Consider the following 24,924-nt stretch of genomic DNA (forward strand, 5'->3'; position numbering starts at 1 on the left):
CATTGTCTGTCCTCTAATTCACTTATTCTTTCTTCTGCCTCTTCAAATCTGCTGTTGTGTTCTCTAGTATGTTTTTAATTTGATCTACAGAATCTTTCATTTCTAAAAGTTCTGCTAGTTTTCTATTCTTTCAAATTCTTCTTTAAGCTCTTCTAGTATCTTCTTGATATGTTTAGATAACTCATTGAACTTATTTAGTAGATTTGTGTGAACATCTTTGATTACTTCCAAATTCTGTGTCTCCTCTAACTTTTTAAGTTGATCATTTAGCTTGACATATCTTCTTAATTTTTTATGTGCCTTGTGGTTTATTTTCTGGTTTCTTGGCATCTGATACCTTGATTACATTATTTTGAAAGTTGTTTTCCCTTGTTTGTCTAATATTTTGCTGCTTGAGTTTGCATTGAAGATCTCCTTTGGCACTTGGTTTGTCAGTAATTCCAGGACAAACTAGGGCCAGTGTCTCATGCAGGGATGCAACCCCTTTTGGGAGGCTGTTAAAGGCTAAGCAGAAAAGCGGCTTGCCAGATTGCACTTTCCCAGTATTCCCAGCAAATGGCACTGCTGGGTTACCTATTCCCCACCACCCTTTCTCTCCCTGACTGTAGCAGCCCACTGGGCAGGGTCTAGACCAGATTACAGTCCAGTACCAGTTGCAGGCCTCAGAGGTTTGCCCTTTCCAGGCAATAATTAGCTCAAGACTAATCTGCTTCTCCTTTTTTTCCTGAGGGAAGTGACTCCCTCTCTCTCCCAAGTCTGGGTGCGCTGGAAGCCACTAGCTCTGAGGGTGAAGGATAGGCACTTTTCATCATGGCAAAGACTCTCCTTGTGGGTACAATGGATCTGGTGTTTCCCAGATTACTGCAAGGAAAGGCCTCAGGCTGTGGGACTGAGAGGTTCAGTTTCACCAGCCAGCAGGTGGCCCAGGAGTGTGCTGCATTTCACTGTCTGGCAAGACTCAGGCCCTGCACAATCTTGGCCTTGGGTGTGGGGGAAGGGCACTTGGCATTGCAGTGTAGTTCCCTCCCTCACCCCACCTCTCCACTCATGTACACAGCCAAGCCATGAGCACCCTGGTCCTCTGTGCAGAAAGGATCCAGGCTGTGGAACCCAGAGGGTCTCCCTCACTGGCCACCAGATCAGCAGGGCTCTGTGCCACTCTCTCATCCTGGGGGATGGCTTCCCAGTCTCCCCAAAATCTGAGTGACCACAGCAGCCAGTCTCAGGGATGGGGATGGGTCCTGGGAACTGCAACAGGGTCTCTGTATGTGAATACAATGAGTCTGCTGGCTCCCAGGCTCCTACATGAAAAGACTCCAGGCTGCAGAACAGAGAGAGTGACTGCCTCAGTTGGCAGCCAAAGTAGGAGTGTACCGCTTTTCAGCTTCCTGGTCTGGCCCAAGTGCAGCTGTGGACCTCAGGGGTGGTCACAGTTGAGTACACTCACCCCTATTTCTCAGGCGTAGTTTCTCTGCTTTTTCATCCAGCTCTTCCTTACATATTGCAGTGGTCCTTCCCTGCTCACCTAAGCCCCCAAACTGGAACAATGGATAGTTTCTGCCTGTTCTCTTGTTTATTTTATGGTAAAGGCGTGAGTTCTGCCTGTCCCCATTCCAGAATCTTCCCAGAAGTTGATCATGTGGTTTTTTCCTTCATTCTGTTAATGTGGTACATTACATTGATTTTTTTTTATGTTGAACCAAACGTATATGCCAGGGATAAATGCCACTTGATCATGGTGTATAATTCTTTTAATATTCTGTTGTTTTCACTTTGTTAGTATTTTATGATGATTTTTTGCATCTACGTTCTTAAGAGATAATGGTCTGTAGTTTTCTTTTCTAGTCATATCTTTATCCAGCATTGCTATGAGGGTGATGTTGGCCTTATAGAATGAGTTAGAAGTGTTCATGTTCTTCAATTTTTTGGAAGAACTTGAGCAGAATTGGAATCAAGTCTTCTTTAAATGTTTGATAAAATTCCCCTGTAAAGTCATCTGGCCCTAGGTTTTCTTTGTTGGGAGGCTTCTGATTACTGAGTCAATCTTTTTCTAGTAATTTATTTATTGAGATCTTTTATTTCTTCTTCAGTCAATGTAGGTAATTTGTATGTTTCTACAAGTTTGTCCACTTCATCTAGGTTATCTAATTTACTGGCATACAGCTGGTGATATTAGCCACTTATATTTCTTTTTATTTCAGTGGGGTGGGTAGTAATGTCCCCCTTTTCATTTCTAATTTTTATTATTTGTATCCTCTCTCTTTTCTTTGTCTGTCTAGCCAGAAGCTTGTCGATTTTATGGATCTCTTCAAAGAACCAACTTCCAGCTTTGCTGGAACAAGTCTATTGTTTTGGGGGTTTCAATTTCATTTACCTATGCTTTATCTTTTTTATTTCCTTGCTTATGCTCATTTTTGCATAGTCTGCTCTTGTTTTTCTAGTTCTTCCAGTTTTGAGGTTAGGTTTCTTATTTGAAGTCTTTTATCTTTTTTAATGTAAGCATTTAGAACTATAAAATTCCCTCTCAGCACTTCTTTCACTGCATCCTATAATTTTTGTCGTGTTGAATATCCATTTTCATTTGCCTCAAGATATTTTCTAATCTCACTTCTGATTTCCTCTTTAATGTATTGGTTGTTTAAGAGTATGTTGTTTAATTGCTACATATTTGTGAATTTTCCATTTCTCTCTCTGTTATTGATTTCTAGCTTCATTCTGGGGTCACAGAATACAGACTGTATGATTTCAATATTTTTGAATTTACTGAAACTTGTCTTGTGACCCAATATATGGCCCATCCTGGAGAATGATCTAGTTGCACTTGAGAAGAATGCATATTGTTTTCATTGAGTGCAGTGTTCTATATGTCTGTTAGGTCTAGATGGTTTAGTGTATCATTCAAGTCCTGTACTTCCTTGTTTATCTTCTGACCAGATATTCTATCCGTTATTGAGAGTGCTGTGTTAAAGTCTCCTACTATTAATGTAGAAGTGTCAATTTCTCCCTTCAAATCTGTTAGTATTTGCTCCATATATTTTGGGTCTCTGATGTTAGGTGCATAAATATTTATAATTGTTACATCTTCCTGTTGAATTGACCCCTTTTCAGTACATAATGAACACCTTTGTACCTCATAACTGTTTTTTATTTCAAGTCCATTTTATGTGATATTGGTTTAGCCACCCTAGCTCTCTTTTGCTCCCTACTTGCATGGTATATACTTTTCCATCCTTTCACACTCCTACTTGTATCTGTGACTTTAAGGTAAATCTCCTGCATATAGTGTATAGTTGGGTCATGCTTATTTATCCATTCTGCCAATCTCTGCCTTTTGACTGGAGAGTTTATTCCATTTGCATTTAAAGTCACTATTGATAATACATGACTTTCTTCTGCCATTTTGGTATTTAGCCTTTTTTAAGTTTTATACCTGTTTTGTCCCTCACTTTCATTAAAGACACTTTTATGTTTATTTACTTTATTGTGTTGTACTACATTGAGTGCCTTCTCATTTCTAGCTGGATATATTTTTTCATATATTTTCTTTATGGTTACCATGGGGTTAAAACTTACATCCTAAATATATAACAATAATATTGGGTTTGTTACCACCTTCAATAGCATGCATATATACTTCTCCTATACCCCTCTCCCACCATATTTTGTGCTTACCAGTTATATCTTTGTACACTGTATGTCCAAAAACATAGATTTATCATTACTTTTTATGCATTTTCATTTTAGCACTGTAGGAAGTAAGAAGTGGAGAACAAACAATACAGTAATATTGGCATTTATAACGATCCAAATGGCTATCTTTATCACCAGTCTTTATTTCTTTACACTGCTGAACACCACTGTCAAGTGTGTTCTCCTTTCACTCTGAAGAACTTCCTTCAGCATTGCTTGTGGGGAAGGTCTAGTGGTGATGAACACTCTTAGCTTTTGTTTATCTGAGAGCATCTTAATCTCACCCTCATTTTTGAAAGAGAGACTCACCAGATGTAAAATTTCTAGTTGACCGTTGTTTTCTTTCAGCACTGTAGTATTTCAACCCACTGCCTTCTTGCCTCCATGATTTCTGATGAGATACCAGCACTCAATCTAATTGGGGTTCCCTTGTTTGTAACATGTTGCTTTTCTCTTATAGCTTGATAAGTTTGCGAAGTTCTCTGCCATTATTTCTTTGACTATTTCTTCTGCTCCTTTCTCTCTTTCTTCTCTTCTGGGACTCCCATAATGCATATATTGGAGTGCTTGATGGTGTCCCATAGCTGTCTTAGACTATTTTCACTTTCAATATTTACTTTTTTCTTTCTGCTCCTTATTTCAAGTGTCTTATCTTCATTTCATTGATTCTTTCTTCTGCCAGCTCCTTTATGTGCTTTGAAACACTCCTAGGCATTTTTCATTTCAGTCATTGTGGTCTTCAACTCCAGTAGTTCTGTTAAGTTCCTTTTAAAAATTTCTACCTTCTTACTAAGTTTCTCATATTGCCCATTCATTGTTTTCCTAATACCCTTTAGTTCTTTCTCTGTTCTTTTCTTTATCTCCTTGAACATTTTTAAGACCATTTTTTTTTTAAAGGCTTTGTTTGGCATCCATATCTGGTGTCCTTCACTGGTGTTTTCTGTATCTTTATCCTCTTTCTTTGGATGGGCCATCATTTCCTGTTTGTTTTGTACATGTTGCACATTGTATATTTAAAATTTTTTAAGTGTTAACTCTGAGATTTACTCCCTGGGATGTCTGAGTCTTGGTTTTGTAATCAGCTAGTGATAAGACAGAGACTTTCATAAGTGTCAGCCCTCCTATAATGAAGGTTTGGTCAAGGTGAATGCAGTGTGTAGGGTTTTCCCTGTCTTTCTGGGCCTCTGTTTTGTCCTGAGATTTTGCTTTTTGGTTGTTTTGGCATGTCCATGTTCACTGGAGTTTAGTTGTCTCCTTTGCTTCCAAGGAGACAGACCTCCCTCTCCCTGGTATTTGAAGCCTATAAGCCTTTTTCCCAGACTGTTGGCCTCTATAGTTTTTTACATTCCTTTTGTTGTCTCATACTGCTTTTGTCTGTAGGGCAAATCCTGGAGGATGGTCACCTTTTGGAGGATTTTCCGAAGTTGGTCTTTCCCAGCAAACACAGGGTCAGGGACCCACAAAGGGCATGCAGACAGGCTCCCCAGTGCCTTGGAGAGGGGATCAAGAAGGGCACCAAAATCTTCTCTGACAACTTCCCAAAGCTGAGCTTTCCTACCTTCAGCTAACTGTCCCCTAGAGCCCTGAGGAAGCACTTAATTTTGAATCTCCACCACCTCTGCCCCTATCCAGGGAGGGTTGAAACAAGGGCTGCCACTGCCTTTGTCCAGGGCAGGTTGAAACAGAAGGTGCCTTCAGAGCTGAGACCCAGTGATCCAAATTTACTAATCAAGGGCCATGATCAGCAGTTGGCTATGCCCACCCCCATTCATGGGAAAGAGGATTTTTATGCCCCTTTTTGTCACCCATGAGCTAGCCAGGGACTGGACCCCGTAGCAGCCTGCCATGAGGGTGAAGGATCAGCAAGAGTAGCTACCACATGGAGAGAGTAATTTAAAGTTCTTTACCTTAATCTATCAGTCTTTTCCTCCCACTCTTACTTGGATGCTATACAGTAGTCTTCTAGCCTCTGGAGTTTCAAAATAGTTGTTTCAGAGAGTTCCTTCCTGTTTAACAGTTTTTTTTTTTTTGGTGGAAAGACTGAGTCGTGGAACTCCCTACTCTGCCATCTTCCCTGGAAGTCCTATTTAGCAATATTAATTCTAATATTTTATCCATAGAGTCCTTTAAATGAGCTATAAAAAAAACCATGTAATCTGTAAATAATGACATTTTTTTCTCGTTTTCCAATCCTTATGCCTTCCATTTCTTTTTCTTGCTTTATTGCACCAGCCAACACATGCAGTAAACTATTGTGCAGAAATGGTGATAGCAGGCATTTTTCTCTTATTTTGGCCTTAGAAGGAAAATTTCCAATGATTTAGAATTAATTGTGATGTTTTCTGTAAATTTTTTGTAGTTAGTTTTATCAGATTAGTGAAGGTCCCTTCTATTCCAAATTTGCTAAGAAATTTTATAATGAATGGGTACTGAATATTATCACATCCTTTTCCTGAACCTCCCAAGATTGTTATTTTTCTCATTTTTCTTGTAAATGTGGTGAATTGCAATGATTGATTTTAGAATGTTTCATTATCCTTGCATTCCTGGAATAAACCTCACTAAGTCATGAATTCAAATTGCTAACAAGTTTGTTAAGAATTTTTGCCTCTATATTCATAAGCATGATTCGTCTGTAATTTTCTGTTTTCTAATATTGTTTTGAGGTTTCAGCCTCAATGTTATGGTCTCATAAATTTATTTAAGAAGCATTACCTTTTTTATTATCTGAAATTCCCCCCTAAATATCAGGAAGAATTTTATGATGAAATAATCTGGACTTGGAATTTTGTTTGAGGGAAAGTGTTTCAATTTTTATGATATTGGAATATACATATTTTCTCTTCTTTTGTCAGTTTGGGGTAACTTCATGCTTTTTTAAGGAATGTGCTCATTTCATCTAAATGATGTTGACATAAATTTATTCATATTATCTTTTTATTTTATATTTAATGTCTGTTGGGTCTACAGAGATTTCTCTTTCCCCTTTATTTTCCTAATATTGGTAATTTATGATTTTTCTTCCTCCTGTTTATCTTGATTACCCTCACGAGGTTTTACCAATCTTAACAATCTCTTTAAAGGACAAACTTTTGAAGTTTTAATTCTCTGTTGTATGTTTTGTTTTCTACTTAATTGATTTCTGTTCTTATCTTTATTTTTCTGTCTTACTTTGTATTTGATGTTCTTATATATTTGTCATTTGTTGAGATGGAAAACTTAAATTACTGATTTATGGCCTCTCTACTTTTATGGTCTTTCTACTTTTCTCAAAGCTATACATTTCCCTCTAAGCATTGCTTTGAAATAGTCCATAGTTTCTACATCATATCCTCATAGTCAATCAGTGACAAATATTTTCTAATTTTCATTGTTTTTTTGGCCCATGCAATCTTTTGAAGAGTATTGTTTAATTAATCAACCTTGGTTGTTCTTTAGTTGCACTTTTTTCCCCTCCTAAACCAGATCACTTTAGGCACTGGGGGAAAACTCTGTCACTTTCTCCAGTTCATGGAGTGACTTGTTCTCCTTGGTAAGTGTGGCTTTCTTCATATTGGAAAGGCAAGAATTTGGACTGAGGTTATAGGTTATGGGAGAGTCATATTATTTCATTCACTTTGGTCTGATGGCACCAAGATTTACCTAGATTAGTTAATGGGATCCTCCATATGATTCACACTAGTTAAACACAAGGCTTTCATTCTATAGTCCAAGCTACAAATCAAATATTCTTTTGTCTGTCCTTGTCTTTATTCATACATATCTCTCAAAAAAAAAAAAAAATCTTGGAATATTGGCTGTTCTAGAAAGGGACTTTACAGCCAAATATTACTCAACATTATCCTTCAGTTTCAATCCATTTTCATTAATCTGTCCTTTTTCCTGCAGATCTGGAGATGTGTGAAACAACACAAAGGCTAATGTCACAGTTTAAAAATGCCTGAGCCAAGAAAAAGTCAACTTTTCTGTCCTAGTCAAGAATTCTTCAACTTCTTGTAGGTAGGCAAGCCACAGTTACAGAATTATAAAATCTGTGTAGGCCTTGGAAAAGGAGTCTTGCTGGAGTTCTAGGCATTCATTATCAATATATACCAGACAGCCAGAACCACTGGGTGAATGCTTACTCACACTACCAGAAAACCAGGTAACAACAGAGGGCCCTTTTGCCCCCAAATATTCTTTCCTCTGAAAATCCTGCAGAGGATGGTTCTCTAAGAAGGGAGCAGTAGCAGAAGAATCACCTGGGAACATGTTACATATGAAAATTTTCAGGACCCATTTTAGAACTACTAAATAAGAAACTCAGGAAGTGGGAACCAGCAATTTATATTGTAATTTGTGTTTATCTTGTGATTCTGATAAATGCTAAGGTTTGAAAACAACTGCTCTAAAGCCTTGCTACTAAATGTATGTTCTTCAGGTCTATATAATTGGTAGTTTGTTAGAAATATCTAGGGGCCAAATTAGGATGAATGGGCAGCTTTGAGAGGGAATGTCTGACACAGGAGATGTTCAAGGGAATGCTTTCTATTATCCATAAAATTACCATGTTCTGACTGGAAGATGCCAAAAGGTTTACAAACCACAAGGTTCAACCTATGATGAAAAGTCTCTGATTCATATGAATCCCAGTCAACATGCATTGATTTATTTTCCCTTATCCAGTGATGGAGTTAGGCATGTATAGTGTCATGTTTTGGTCTTAGAGTTGTTTCAAGGTCCATGCACAGTTACTCACCTGATTACATTCCTTGTAGATTGGAAAGAAAATATTACGATACACAATGCATTTCAGTCTCCATAAAGTGGTCTCCAGAAAGAAAACCAAGAGGAAGTAAACAAATCCTGTGACAGCCATCGCAATTAAAAATTTTCCAATTGCATCATCTTCCAAACCAAATATATTACGTTCATCTGTTGATGACAACAGCAACAACAAAAGGTATAGGCTTACTTCAAAAAAATAAACTAAATAAACAAACTCTAAGATATCAAAAAATGGGAAGTACTAAAGAATCAAATTGAATGGCTATCGAGTAAGCAAAAAAATAATGTATTTAATGGTATGTTTAATAAGTTTGTATGCCATGCAAATATCTTCAAAATTTTTTTAAGGGGCAAAACCTTCAACTTCATGATTTTTGCCTTGTCTTAGTTCTAGGCATTCATTATCGACAAATACCAGGTAGCCAGAACAATTCACACTAATCAAAGTACACGGTAGCAGCATAGTCCCCTCTTGCCCCCAAACATTCTTTCCTTTGAAAATATTGCAGATGGTGATTCCTAAAGTGTGGAGCAGCAAAAGAGTCACCCAGGATTGTGTTACAGATGCAAACACTCTTGGAAAGAGAACACACTAACATTTAAACTATTCTAAATGCCCAAGAGCTGACATTTTTCAAGTCACTTATGAGGAAAAGTTAATTATTACAAGGTAATGAATTCATGAGAGTTAAAACAGTAGGCTCATCAAAGACACGAAAATGGTAAATTTTTTTTCTTTATAGAATTTTTTATTGAAATATCATATATATAGAGAGAAACTCACATATAATAAATGTAGGGCTTAATTTTTAAAAATTTAAAATACTCATGTAGCCAATATTTTTTATTCATATTTAAAATTCAAATACATTATTTTTATCTATAGTGTTTTCTGAATGTAGCACATTGCATAGTTTTTGCTACTCTATGTATCACATTACACATACATAACTTACCACAGTCTACTAGTGTTTTAATTATATTAGTCAAGGTGAAGTGTAGAAACCTTTCCACAGTATACATCCCTTTACCTTCCTTGTTTATAACTGCCTTAAATATTTCATTTACATACATTGATAAAAAAAATCAGACAATGTTATAATTTTGCTTCAACCATCAAACATAACTTAAATAACTCAAGTGAAGGAGGTTGTGGTGTACCCATCTTTTTCTCCTTTGGTTGTTCTTTTTTACTTCCTGATGTTCCTATATTCCTTCTTTTTATCATTTCCTTTCTCTTTCTGTTTGGAGAATTTTGTTTAGCCATTCTTTTAGTGTTCTGCTGGTGACAAACTCTTATAGATTTCCTTTACCTGAGAATCTCTTGATTTCCCCTTCATTCCGGAATAGCTTGTCTGGATATAAAATTTTGATAGCCACATGTGACTAACTGCTATCATATTGGACAGCTTAATAATATAGTCTGGATGGTTGCATTTATAGTAAAAATTTACCACTTTGGAAATCTGGTTTTTTTCAGACTAGGTGTTGTGGTATGCAAATAATACCTATGGTTAAAATCCAATGAGTATGTTAAACAGTCTCAAAAAAAACAGTAGGTCTGGGTGAGCATACTTAGAAAAAGCTTCATTCAGAGGCAACTCAGGTCCCTGTGTATTGTTTTTATGTGCTTGAATTTTTAAATTTTTATATTATAGAAGTTGTGAGTTTAAAGAATAGTCATGCAAAAAATACAGGATTCCCATACACCACCCTACCACCAACACCTTGCATTTGTATGGAACATTTGTTATAATTAATGATAACACTTCTTTGTAATTGTACTATTTTTTAACAGTATTTACCTTGGTTACAATAGATGAAAGATTATTAAAATAGTACTATTAACTACCATCCATAGTTTACATTAGCTATATTTTTCCCATATACCACCCTATTATTAACACTTATATTGGTGTCGTGCATTTGTTATAATTCACAAAAGAACATTCTTATGCTTGTACTATTAACTATGGTCCATTATCTACAATAGGGGTCACTGTGTTACACAGTCCTATGTTTTATCATTTATTTTTTATTCTAATAACATATACAACCTAAAATTTACCCTTTTAACCAAATTCATCTTATGATTCGGTACTGTTAATTACACTCAATAATGTGCTACCATCAGCACCATACATCTCAAAACTTTTACAATCAACCTAAGTAGAAATTATTCTGGACAAACAAAGTATCAACTCCCAATTCTCTAAATCTAATATATCCCCTGGTAACCTATAGTCCAAATTCTAACTCTTATGAATTTGCTTATTATAATTAATTCATATCAGCGAGATCATACAATATTTGACCTCTTATGTCTGGCTTATTTCACTCAGCATAATGTACTCCAGGTTCATCTAGGACTTCATTTCTTTTCATGGATGAATACTATTCCGTTGCATTTATATGTCACATTTTATTTATCCATTTCTTGGTTGATGGACAGTTGGGTTGCTTCCATGTTTTGGCAATTGTGAATAATGCTGCTATGAACATCAGTGTGCAGATATGTCAGAGTCCCTGCTTTCAATTCTTCTAGGTATATGCCTACTAGCAGGATTGCCAAGTCCCATGGTACTTCTATACTTAGCTTCCCTAGGAACTTCCAAACCATTTTTCACAGTAGTTGCAACATTTTACATTCCCACCAGCAATGAATGAATTCTACATCCTCTCCAAAACTTGAAGTTTTCTGTTTTTTTTAATAGTAGCCATTCTTGTGGGTATGAAATGGTATCTTGTGGTTTTGATTTGCATTTCTCTAATAGATAGTGATGTTGAGCATCTTTTAATACACTTTAGCCATTTCTATATCCTCTTTTGTAAAATGTCAGTTCAAGTTTTTTGCCCATTTTTTAATTGGGTTGCTTGTCCAGTTATTGTTGAGCTTAAAGATTTCTTTATATATTCTGGATATTAATCCCTTATCAGATATGTGGTTTTCTTTTCACTTTTGAGACAAAGTCTTTTTTTAAAGCAGTTGTATTGAGATATATTCACATACCATACATTCCATCCAGGTGTACAGTCAATGGCTTTTAGTATAATCACAGAGTTGTGCATTTGTCACCACAATCAATTTTAGAACATTTTCATTACCTCAAAAAAGAAAAACTCCATACAACTTAGCAGTCACCTCTCAGTCCTTTTATCCTTCTTGAGTTCTGTGTAACCACTAATCTAATGTCTCTATAGATTTATTTATATTTAAAGAATATTAAAATATCACTGTTAACTATAGTCCACAGTTTGCATTAGGTATACATTTTCCCATATAGCACCCCATTATTAACACCTTGTACTAGTCATATACATCTGTGATAGTTCTAGAAAGACGATTCTTATACTTGTACTATTCACCACAGCCATCATCCACCACAGTGTTCACTTGATATACAGTCCCATGTTTCATCACCTAGCTTTCCTTCTAGTAACATTCTAGATTTCCTAGGATTTCTCCTTAGATTTCTCATTACTACTGTATAGAAACGCCACTGATGTTTCCTGTTGATCTTGTATTCCGCCACTTTGCTGGATTCATTTGTTAGCTCTAGTAGCTTTTTGTCCATTTTTTCAGGATAGGATCAAGTCATCCACAAATAGGGAAAGTTTTACTTCTTCCTTTCCAATTTGGATGCCTTTTATTTCTTTTACTTGCCTAATTGCTCTGGCAAGAATTTCCTGTATAATGTTGAATAACAATAGTGACAGTGGGCATCCTCATCTTGTTCCTGATCTTAAAGGGAAAGCTTTCAGTCTTTCACCATTAGCTGTGGGTTTTTCATATATGCCCTTTATAATGTTGAGCGACTTTCCTTCTGTTCTTATTTTTCTAAGAGTTTTTATCAAGAAAGGATGCTGGATATTGTCAAATGGCTTTTCTGCATCTGTGGAGATGATCTTGTGTGCTTTTTTTCCTCTTCATTTTGTTAATGTGGAGTATTACTTTAATTGACTTTCTTATGTTGAACCACCTTTGCATACCTGGGCTAAAACCTATTTGTTCATGATGTATAATTGTTTTAATGTGCTGTTGGATTTGATTTTCAAGTACTTTGTTAAGGATTTTTGGATATATATTCAAAAGAGCAATAGACACATAATTTTCTTTTCTTGTAGTGTCTTTATCTGACTTTGATATTACTGTGATGTTGGTCTCATAAAATGAGTTAGGTAGTGTTCCCTCCCCTTAAACTTTTTGGAAAAGTTTGAGCAGAATTGTTATTACTTCTTGGAATGACTAGTAGAATTCATCTGTGTAGCCATCTGGTCCTGGGCTTTTCTTTGGTAGGAGACTTTTGATGACTGATCCATTCTCTTTACTTGTAATTGATCTGCTGAAGTATTCTATCTCTTTTAGAGTCAGTGTAGGCTGTTCATGTGATTCTAAGAATTTGTCCATTTTGTCTAATTTGTTGGCATACAGTTGTTCATGGTAACTTCTCATGATCCTTTTTATTTCTGTGGGGTCAATAGTAATGCCCCCTCTCATTTCTGACTTTATTTGCATCTTCTTTTTTTCCTTCTCAGTCTAGTAAAGGGTTTGTCAATTTTACTGATCTTTTCCTAGAACCAAACTTTGGTTTTGTTAATTCTTTCTGTTGTTTTTTATTCTCATTTTCACTTTTTTTTTTTTTTTTCTGTAATCTTTGTTATTTATTTCCTTCTGCTTACTTTGGGATTAGCTTGCTGTTCATTTTGTAGTTCCCCCACGTGGTCAGTTAGGTCTTTGATTTTCACTCTTCTTTTTTAATTTAAGGGTTTAAGGTTATAATTTCCCTCTTAGCACTGCTTTTGCTGAATCCCATAGGTTTTGATATTTGTGTTCTCATTTTCATTCATCTCAAGATATTTACTGATTTCCATTGCAACTCCTTCTTTGACCCACTGATTGTTTAAGTATGTTAACTTCCATATATTTGTGAATCTTCTAGTTCTTGGCCTATTGTTGATTTCCAGCTTCATTCCATTATGATCAGAAAAGATGCATTGGGTGTATCTTGCTTTGGGTAGAGCAATATATCAATGTCAGTTTGGTACAGTTGGTTGCTAGAGTTACACAAATATTCTATATCCATTCAGATTTTCTGTCTCTTTATTATATCAACTCTTCTGAGCGAAAAATGTTCAAATCCCAACTACATTTGTTGGTTTGTCTATTTCTCCTTTTGATTTTCTCAATTTTGGCTTTGAAATTTCTGATTCCCTTTGGTTTTTCTAGTTATAAAAAGAAATATATGGCTTCTTCAGTATATCACTAATGTGTTTTACATTATTATTTATTCTGTAAGTTGTTTTGACTATAATTCATGTACTTAGGCATGGAAAAGTACACATAGTCAAAATCATATCATGACATCATTTCACTAGGTTTTATATGGGATTGCTCTCCTCTCAGTCTCTCCACTTGAATCCCTCCACTGAAGTTTACTGGTATGAATACTTGAATTTTATGCTGCTTCATGAAACCGTCGGCTATTGTAATTTATAGGACATGGGTTAAACTTTCACTAACTGCCTGTTCCCTTCCCCCATTTTCTCATCCACACTAAGAAAATACTGATGAACTATCTGATAATTGATACCACCACTAGGGATTCCTGAGGGAGAAATTAATATTTATCCCTTCCTCTTTGCTGAATTGTTCTCCTTTCTCTTGCCTTCATTTCTGGTTCTCCTTTCCATTTTGGTGCTCTTCACAGCCCAAATCTGTACTTCCAACCTTTAATTACTCATTCAACAAACATTTGTTTCTCTGTTGTGTTCCAAGCACCATATTAGACAATGGAAAATTCAGAGGTAATTCCCTTCCCTCAAAGAACTAGTTTATTATGAAAGAGCAGTGACCAAAAAGTAAATACCACACAATTATAATATAGATCCTCCCCATGAAGATTCTTGCCCATAGAGAAAAAATACATATCTATAAGCTTTGAATCTTAGCTTTAACTTGTGCAAGCTGTGTAACACAGTGCAAGTTATTTAATCTTTAGTTTCCTCAAAATGAGAATAATGACACATAACTTGATAAGTTGCAGTGAAAATTCAAAATAATGTAGCTAAAACTATTCACATGTAATAAGTAATTGACTAATCAGTAATGAGCCTTGAAGAGCCCCAGATACTCACTTTCTTTATTACAATCCACATAGCTATGAGTGTTTCCTGTGGTGGAACACAATTTCCTTAACTCTAGCATATCATAATATCTGCTGATACTCATCCCAAGGTTATAAATGGGTAACAGAAGGAATGAATTAAGTACGAAGGTTTTAGTGGTACTCTGCTCTGTGATTAAAAAAGATAACAATTAGCATGCCATGTATGAAATGAACTACCCAAGTACAACAAAAAATCTCCCAGGTTCATCAAATCAAACTGAGAAAATTACAAAGTCATAATATTATCCTCACAAAACTCTTAATTTCTTGCCACTAACTATGCTTCCCCTGATAATCTGTAGCATAGTTTGTGTTGATAATTAAGGAGCTTTGGAAAAGCCTTTTGGGGAACTTATATCCATATAATCTGTCTTCCTGTCACCTGATATGAACAGGAAACCAATACTGATTATTCTCACATGTCTTTTCCTCCTTGATCAATAAAGAAGCAAAGGTATAACAGAAACTTTAGCCTAGCATTCAACAATGGCGAAGAGATACGGAATATTTTATTAGGTGCAAAGAGATACACCTTCAGAGAAACAAGTTTAAAGTGGACTCAGATTTCCCTAAATTTTAAAAGTGTGTAATAGTTGATCAGTATATGAGAGTAAATATGAAACATAGTTAAGGGTTAAGTCATAAATTGTCATTGTAGGACTTTGAGACTGAATTCAGTTTATTAGAAATAGAGAAAAAAAAGATAATTGTAAGGCATTTTGAGATGAGAGAGGTGGCCATCCAAGGGTGATAAATGAGAGAAGTTCCTGATACGTAAATCCTGGAAGTGCTAAAGTCTTGCCAAGCCTGCCCTGTATATATATATATATATATATATATATATATATATATATATATATATAATTCGTGTAGCTACATACAATCTGATAGCCAGAAAGAAGAATTCTGCACTAACATAGACAAAAGTCTTTTAGTCTCTCTCTGTAGAGTATACAAATACCTGCTCACCTCTAAAGATTAGAGGAAAGTCTTCCTAAATAAAACAAGAGTAGAATGATGCCTTGGCCAGCAAGGATTTGAAGGTCACCATATGATGGCAGAAGAGGGGGCATTCAGCACACATAAAAACTGAGAAAAATGTATTGTATATGCATAAGTAATATTTAAAAACAACTACCCTCTAGTACAGCACGTGCACTGACCAATTAGAGTAGAATACCAACCAACCAAATTGCATACTAACAATAAAAAATCTTTTGTGACCATCTTGTGCATAATGGCTGAATATTGACCTTCTCTATAGGATTCTTGAGAAAGGCATAAATGTTATCTGCCGTTCTGGTTTTCTTAAGTATATATTCTCCATGTTTTTCTTAACAGTGTTCTAATTTTCATGGCTCCACTGAATGACAGTTTAATTTCTTACTTTCTAATCTCATACCTTTTATTTTTCTCTAATTCTGAATTAACTAGGCCCTCAGAAGTCAGGCTGATTTCAAAGGGAATGCTTTAAATGACTCAGCATTGAATATGATGTTTTATGTACATTTTTTTTGTAACTGCACTTTATGAAGTTAGGGGAGCCCTCTTCCAAGTTATTAAGAAATGTTACAATGAATGGTTGATGTTTCTGATGACTTTTTTTAGCATATATCGTTATTCCCCCCCCCTTTATTATTATGGTGAATTATATTAATAGACTTTCTGGGTTTATTAACTCTACCTTGCATTACTGGGAAAAACCTAGTTTTCTCATACTGAATTATCTTTTCTATACTTTGCTGTATTCAGATTGCCAGTATTCTGTTCTGCTCTGTCTTTCATTTGGAATGTTTAGACCTTTGATATTTAATGTAATTATTGACAAGGTTTGTTTTAAAACTATTAGATTCCTATTTGTTTTCTATTTGTACAGTCTGATCTTTCTTCTTTTTTCTCTTTTCCTGTATCCTTTTGCACTAATTGAGAATATTTTTGAATCCCATTGCATCCCCATTGGTAATTATACCTCTTTTATTTTTTATATTTATTTCACTAAAGGAGGGTTTACAGTATGCATTTTTTAAATTTTTATTTTGAAATAAATTCAAACTTACAGTACCAGTTGCAAAAATAATACAAACCCCATATACAGAACTCCAGCATACCCCAACCCCCCTCAACCAATACCCTGATCTACCAACTTTAATATTTTGTCACTTTACCATTTCTTTCTTTCCCTCCCTCCCTGTCAATCATCCATCATCTATTGCTGACTTCTGAACACATGAGAGCAAGTTGCACACATCCTTGAACAAATAATATAATTCACATATACATTTCCTATGAACAAGAATATTCATTTATGTAACCACATTAAGTGTCGTTAAGAAGTTCAAGAAATTTAACATTGATATAAAGCTTAAATTCTACATTTCATTTTTTTCTTATGTCCCAATTGTGTCCTTTTGAGCCTTTTCTCCTCTATTCTTAGATCTCATCCAGGATTATCTATGGCATTTAATTGTCATTATCTATTTAGACTGTCTTTTTTTCAATTGTGGAAACATATATACAGCATAAATCTTCCCATTCCAACCCCTCCCTAGCATTCCATTTGGTGGGATTAATCACATTCACAATGTTGCAATGCCATCACCTTCCCACCTTCCATTACTAGAAATTTCCCTTCACCCCAAACAGAAACCCTACACTCATTTCTTACTGACTCCCCATTGCCGCTTTCCCCATTTCTCTTAACCCATACTCTACTTTTCATCTCTATGGTCATATTCTCTGATAATTTCTTTGTGTTTACTGTGGGGCTTAAAATTAACCTCTTAAATCCATAACAATCTTGTTTTTCTTTGATACCAACTTAAATTCAATAGGACACATAAACTATGTTCCTATGCTCCTCCATTCCCCCACCTTTATGTAGTTCTTGTCAAAAATTACCTATTTTACATTGAGTCCAAAACCACTGATTTATCATTACACTTGACGTATTTTAGATCCTGTAGGAAGTAAATAGTGGAGTTACAAATCAAAAATACAGTAGTATTGGTATAAATACCAATTTTACCATGTGATCTTTACTGGAAATCTTTATTTCTTCATGTGGTTTCAGTAAATTGTTTAATGTCCCTTTCTTTCAGCCTGCACAATTCCCTTTAGCATTTCTTACAGGACGGATCTACTGGTGATGAAGTCCCTCAGCTTTTGATTATCCAAGAATGTTTTCATCTCCCCCTTGTTTTTAACCTCCAGGTGTTTGTGAATTTTCTAAGTCTCTGATGGTTATTGACTTCTATTTGTATTCCACTATGGTCAGAGAATGTGCTTTGAATAATTTCAATTTTTTTTAAATTTATTGAGGCTTGTTTTATGTCCCAGCCTATGGTCTATTCTGGAGAAAGTTCCATGATTACTAGGGAAGAAAGTGTATCCTGGTGATTTGGGGTATAATTTTCTATATACGTCTGTTAAATTTCTCTATATCTCTCTATCCTTTCTTTGTTTCTCCGTCAGTAGGGCTCCCTTTAGTATCTGAAGTAGGGCAGGTCTTTTATTAGCAAAATCTCTCAGCATTTGTTTGTGAAAAATTTAAGCTCTCCCTCAAATTTGAAGGAGAGCTTTGCTGGATAAAGTATTCTTTGTTGGAAATTTTTCTCTCTCAGAATTTTAAATATGTCGTGCCACTGCCTTCTCACCTCCATGGTGGCTGCTGAGAAGTCATTACTTAGTCTTATATTGTTGCCTTTGTATGTGGTGAATTGCTTTTCTCTTGCTGCCTTCAGAACTTTCTCCATCTCTTCACTATTTGACAGTCTGATCAGAATATGCCTTGGAGTGTGTTTATTTGGATTTATTCTATTTGGAGTTCACTGGGCATTTATGCTTTGTGTATTTATATTGTGTGGAAGGTTTGGGAAGTTTTCCCCAACAATTTCTTTGAATACTCTTTCTAGACCTTTACCCTTCTCTTCCTCTTCTGGGCCACCAATGATTATTATATTTGGATGTTTTATTTTATCTATCATATCCCTGAGATCCATGTTGATTTTTTCAATTTTTTTCCCCATTCTTTCTTCTTTTCTTTCATTTTCCGTTCTGTGGTTCTCAAGATCGCTGAGTCATAGTTCAGCTTCCTCTAGTCTTGTACTATGAAGATCCAGAATCTTTTAAATTTGGTCAACAGTTTATTTTATTTCCATAAGATCATCTATTTTTTTATTTATGCTTGCAATTTCTTCTTTATGCTCTTCTAGGGTCTTCTTCATGTCCTTTATATCCTGTGCCATGATCTTCATGTCCTTTACATCCTGTGCCATGCTCTCGTTGCTTGTCTTTAGTTCTTTGATTAATTGCGCCAAATACTGTGTCTCCTCTGATCTTTTGATTTGGGTGTTTCGTTTTGGGTTATCCATATCATCTGTTTTTTTCATATGCTTTCAAATTTTCTGTTGTTTTTGGCCTCTTAGCATTTGCTTTACTTGATAGGGTTCTTTTAGGATATGAAGGATTATTCAGATGCCAATCTCTAATTTGTCAGATCTACAGCTTGGTGGCATACACTTTCTCTAACTAACCTGCAGATGGCATCTGCGAGTCACCTATTCCCCTCAAGTCAGTTCTCCCCAACTTTGTCTTTGTGGTGTGTGGGGGTCTGGTTCTTGTGGGGTCCAATTGGTGCACCAAGTTTGGCTGTGTTGTTGGTGCTGTCCGCCCTGAATGTGGGGCGTGTGTCTGACCAGTTAGGGAGGCAGGGCAGCTTTAATAATCAAACCTCCCAGGTGTTCCTGGAGATCCAAGGCCGTTGCAAGAGTCTAAACCTTCATTTCAGTCTTGCCACAGATTGTCTCTGCTGCTGACCCACAAGTCCCCGGCATTGGCATAGAGTCCCTGGGATTTCTGGGTGGGCCCCTCCTCCCAGCCGTGCCCCCAGAGGGCCTCTGCTGAGGGAAGGCTGTGCTACGTCACAAGTGTGCGCCATTCCTCAAGGGATGCCCTGGGCCGCCGGGCCATGCAGGGGCATTCCTGGCCTGCTGTAAAGATGGCTGAATGGGGCATGTTAATTTCTCCCTTTATGCACAGCTCCACCTTCCCAGCTCTGGGACAATTAGCTGTGGGTGCGCAAAAGGCTATTGTCCACGCCCGACGTTGTGGCGTGTGTGCAGTGTTGCTGGAAACACTTTCTGCCACACTGGGTCCCTTGGCATGGCTCTGGGCCATGGCCCCAGCGCTGGGCAGGAGCGTTCCCAGCATGCTGGGAAGATGGCTGCAAGGGGTGTGGTTTTTTTCCCCTTTTGGCTAACCTCTGCCCTCCTAGCTCTGAGAAAACTAGCAGTGGGTATAGGAAAGGCTATCTTCCATGCCAGATATTGAGGCATTCGCACAGCCCTTTCCTGCTGCGCTTCACTGTGTGGTTCTTGTTGCTGTATCTGCAGCCGCTTCTGGGTTTTTTTAATAAAGAACTAGTCTGCCTCCAAATGCCAATCCATGGTTTCCCCACACTGCAGCATGGCTGCCAGACTTTCAGCAGGCTCACTCATTCATTTCAGAACGCAGGCTCCCGGTTTCACCAAGTGCACAGTCCCTGTGGTTTTAGCAGACCTTGTCCAGCTGGTGCATTGCTGGAACTGGTGTTCTGGGTGACTTTCTGGCTTTTATCTGGTATTTTTTTTGGAGGTGTTTTTTTTTGCCCTGTCTCTCCTAGCCGCCATCTTAGGTTCTTCCTACAGTATGCATTTTTAACTCATCACTGCATATCACTGAACCTAAAAACCAGCCAGAGGTGAAAGATTAGGGTCTTCTCAAGTCTTTTCTGTTCATCTGTCCTGCTCTGTGCATTCACATAGCTATCTAAATTCCCTTTTATAAGTGGAAGCCTTTCAGAGCCCTTATTCCTCAAAGTAACCTTCTCTCCAGTTTTTCTTTCAGGCTTTTATCATGTCTATTGTTTGCCACAACTGTAATCTTTGCCCCAGACAGCAGTAGCTTGTACCTTTCAATTTCAATGTTTTTGCCTTTCAGTGTTTTTGAGGGACATCTATCTCCAGGTAGCTGCTTCTCTGCCCTGATAGTTTCCAAATTAGATGGAACAAGAGCAAGCCCCTTGTGTCAGTGCTTCAGAGAACTCTCAGAGAGGTCAAAGCAAACAAACACAATTCCTTTGGAGCAAGACACACTCTAATCACTTCAGAACCAGAAACCCACACTCAGAAGAATGCAGGCTGCCACTCCATCACCACCTGAAGGCTGGGGCCACAAATTCTCCTACCAATGTCTCGGTCTCCTTTCTACTGGTTAAGTATTTGCTTGGTTTCTGCAAACCTTCAGCTATCTTCCAATACGATTGATTCTGGCAGTTTTTGCCAGTGTTTGCATTGTTTCTGGAAAGGGACAGACCTGAAGCTCCCTCCTTCACCATTTTCAGTGAAATCACTCCACTGATTGATTTTTCAAATGCAATACTATCCCTAGGATAAACATCATGAAATTTTATCATTGCTGGATTCAATTTGCAAATATTTTATTAGGGATTTTTGCATCTATGTTTTGAGGGACATTGATCTGAAATGTGTTTTTCTTATAACGCATTTCATGTTTTGGTATCATTGTTTTATTGGCCTCACAAAATAGATTAGAAAATATTCTTCTTTGTCTACTTTTGGTAAGATTTTGTGTAAGGGATATTTTTTTAAACAAATATTTGATAAAGCTCACCAATGAAACACTCAGGGACAGGAGTTTTGTTATGTGTGTGTATGGTGGGGAGGGATCTTTTTTTGTTAATTGCAAATTTAATTTCTTCAAGATAATAGGGCTATTAAGATTTCCTTTACCTTCTCATAACACCTTTAATAAGTTGTCTTTCTCAAAGAAATTTTTGCATTTCATCTAAATTTTTAAATCTATTGACATACAGTTGTTCTTAATATTCCCATATGATCCCCTAGAGTCTGTAAGTAGGAACTGATATCCCCTCATTCATTCCTGATATTGGTAATTTGTGTGTGTTCTCTTTCTCTCTGCCTCCTAAACTTCTTCCTTCACTCCTAATCAATCTTGCTAGGGTTTTATCAATCTTATTTATCTTTTTAAAGAGCTACCTTTAGGTTTTGTTAATATTCTGTTTTTTCTATTTATTTTTTTTCCTTCCTTCCACTGACTTTGGGTATAACTTATTCTATTTATTCTATCTTTTAACAAAAAACGTTGATGATTTTACACTTTTCTTTTTTTAATATGTAAGTATTTAATGCTATAGAATTCCATCTAAGTACTGTTTTAGATGCATCTCATGAATTTTGATATGTTATCTTCATTATCAGTTAGTATTTTCCAATTTCTTTTGAAATTTCTACTTTACTCATGAATTTTTAAAATGCATTGTTTACCAAATATTTGATAATTTTCTAGTTTTTTTGTGATTTATTTCTATTGTCAAAAATCAATCTCTGTCGTATTTCAGTCTTTAACAAGGTAATTGTGCCCCACAACATGCTCCTCTCTGTCATACTGCTCTGACGTGCAGAAAATGTCTATGTCCCACTCAAGCCAGTGTTAGCTTCTAAAAGCCCCTGCAAGATTAGGTATTGATTGGAACATCTTCATGGACTATCTAAGAGCTTTTACCCAGCATTTCTTGGTGTACAAGAACAGAAATTGATGGGATTGACCTCCTCTAGGATTAGGTATTCTACAGGAAGTAAATCTAGGATGGTTGTTTTGAGATGATTTCTGTTTGCTTTCTTTAGAAGAACAGTACCATTGGTTTATGGTGTTTTGTTATGTGACTTGCCAAACAGTATTCTCAGAGAGAACAGCGATGTGTACAATTTAAAGAGCATCAAAAATGCAAAATAATCTTCAGTCAACATAAATTCTGTATCTTGATGCTCAGAGCCTTCTTGTATATTTGCTTAAAATGAGAGGAGATTACGAAGGTTGTCTTAATCATTTCCTCCCATAAAACTTCAAAGGACTTTTATAAATGTCACATTAAATAGCAGAGCCATTTGGAAATCCAGATGGCCTTATGGAAAAATTTGCTGGCTGTATTTACTTCTTCTACTTTATTACCTCTGCAGAAAAAATATTGTGTATATACAGAGAAGCATTGGAATAGTTTTCCAGAATCTCTCTGTTGGGTTCAGTGCTGCTTTTCAAAGAAGAGGCCAGAGATGTGGAGACAGAGGTGTGGGCTTCTGCTCTGGTTCAGCCTCTTCTAGCTCTGGACATGACTCCTCATCTCTCTGACTATACTACCCTACTCTAATATGGGAAAAATACCACCTATCTCTGAAAGTTGTGAAAACTAAATAATTACTTTAAATAGAAGTAAATATACACAAACATGTATACACATGAAGTTAATTTACATGCTGAAGTTAAATAAAATGTAATTGTGACTTATTTTTATTTCAGGATACAGTGCACTTTTTTGACATTGCATAAACACATGAATACAATGTTTATTCTGCAGTTGTTGAAATAGCATACTCTAAATGTCTCTTAGAAGTTTTTTGATAATGTCCAAATCTTTCATATCCTTACTGATTTTTTTATTGACTTATCCTATCAGCTTTGATTGTGGGATTACCTTTTCTTCTTATGTTCATCAGTTTGTGTTTCATGTATTTTGAATTTATGCTGTTAGGCATAAATACATTTATGATTGTTCTGTCATCCCAATGAACCAATCCTTTTACCATATTGAAATGGCCCTCCTTATCTCCTATAATATTCACTGTCTTGAAATCTTTTTCATGTGCATGCTTATGCTTATGTTTGCATTGTATGTCTTTTTCTGCCCTTTTACTTTTAACCTCTGTTTCATAAGTGCATCTCTCTTACACAGCATATAGTTGACTCTTTCCTATCTAGTCTTACATTCTTTGCTTTCAATTGGAGTGATAATTCCATTTGCATTCAATGTAATTATTGATATGGCTGGATTTTGGTCAGTGATTTTATTGTTCCCTATTTTCCCACCTATTTTTTGTTCCTCTATTCCTCCTTTTCTATATTCTTATGGGTTAACTGAATATATTTTGGTATTCCAATTTATTTTCTGTACTATATTTTTATAGGTATACCTTCATATATATTTATTTTTAGTGGTTGCTCTAGGGAGTAAGCATCCTAACATTATTCATTATTACAGTCTACTTATTAATCACTTCACATGAAAATAACACTAAAATTCCATTTGTTACATTCCTTGTGCTGCTGGTATATTTTATGTCTATGTCTTTATATGTCCCATGATAAAATGTTTTTTTCTTTTAAACAATTATTTTTCAAAAAATTAAGAGAAAAGAGTCTTTTATATTTACCCATATAGTACCCATTTCCTGTGTTCTTCATTCTTCTCTGTATCGGAATATCTATTTAGTGCCGTGTCTCTTCTCCTGAAGAAAAATCCTCAGCATTTCTTTAGAACAGCTCTAACTTGTTACAATATCTCTCAGTTCTGGTTTAATCTGAAATGTCTTTACTGCATGCTCAATTATGAAGGATATTTTTCTGTATATAGTATGCTGGCTTGACCTTTTTTTTCCTTTCAGCATTCTAAAGATGTTGTTCTATTTTCTTCAATATTTCAGAATTTCTGATGAGAGGTCAACCATAATTTGTATCTTTGTTCATTTCATATGGAAAGTGACTCCCCCCACACACAAAAAAAATCTGGCTGCTTTCTTCTTTATCTCTGATTTCCAGCAGTTTGTGTATAATGTACTTAGGTGTATTATTTGTATTTATCCTTCCTGTTTTTCACTAATCTTCTTGAATTAAGTATGTTTTCCCCCAACTCTGAGAAAATCTTGCCATTATTTTTCCAAATATTTTTAACCCTCCATTCTTTTTCTCCTCTCTTTCTGGGACTCTAATTATTCAAATGTTAGAGCACTTGATATGGTCTACAGATCACTGAAGTTCTGTTCATTTTTTTCAATCCATACCCATTCCCTCCAGATTGGATAATTTAAATTGCTCTTAAGTAGTTAAGGTCACTGCTCCTTTCTTCTGAAGTCTCCAATAGGCTGTTAAACCCAATAAGTGAAGTTTTTGTTTCAGATACTGCAATTTTCAGTGCTTGAACTTCTATTTCATTCTATTGCTGTTTCAATTTTTTTAATAAGATTTCCCATCTCTTAATTTTATTATTTTTTTCTTTATTAGAGAAGTTGTGGGTTTACAAAACAATCATGCATTAAATACAGGATTCCCATACACTACACTATAATTAATACCATGCATTGTGTGGAACATTTGTTATGAATGATGACAGCACATTTTTATAATTGTATTATTAACTATAATCTATGGTTTAACTTAGGGTTCACTGTTT

General features: G+C 35.9%; 1 protein-coding gene across 1 annotated transcript in view; it reads right to left on the reverse strand.

Moving 5' to 3' along the window:
- The window catches only part of LOC119518027 (ATP-binding cassette sub-family A member 3-like), a 230,794-nt gene that overhangs the window by 43,295 nt on the left and 162,575 nt on the right, over positions 1-24,924 (reverse strand). The window contains exons 23-26 of the mRNA XM_037815122.1: positions 24,032-24,036; positions 14,593-14,749; positions 9,748-9,750; positions 8,429-8,604 (exon numbers count right to left, since the gene is read on the reverse strand). Coding sequence (XP_037671050.1) covers positions 8,429-8,604; positions 9,748-9,750; positions 14,593-14,749; positions 24,032-24,036 — 341 coding nt within the window. The remainder of the gene's footprint in view (positions 1-8,428; positions 8,605-9,747; positions 9,751-14,592; positions 14,750-24,031; positions 24,037-24,924) is intronic.

The sequence above is a fragment of the Choloepus didactylus genome, chromosome 21, assembly GCF_015220235.1.
Source record: "Choloepus didactylus isolate mChoDid1 chromosome 21, mChoDid1.pri, whole genome shotgun sequence".
Classification (NCBI taxonomy): Eukaryota; Metazoa; Chordata; class Mammalia; order Pilosa; family Megalonychidae; genus Choloepus; species Choloepus didactylus.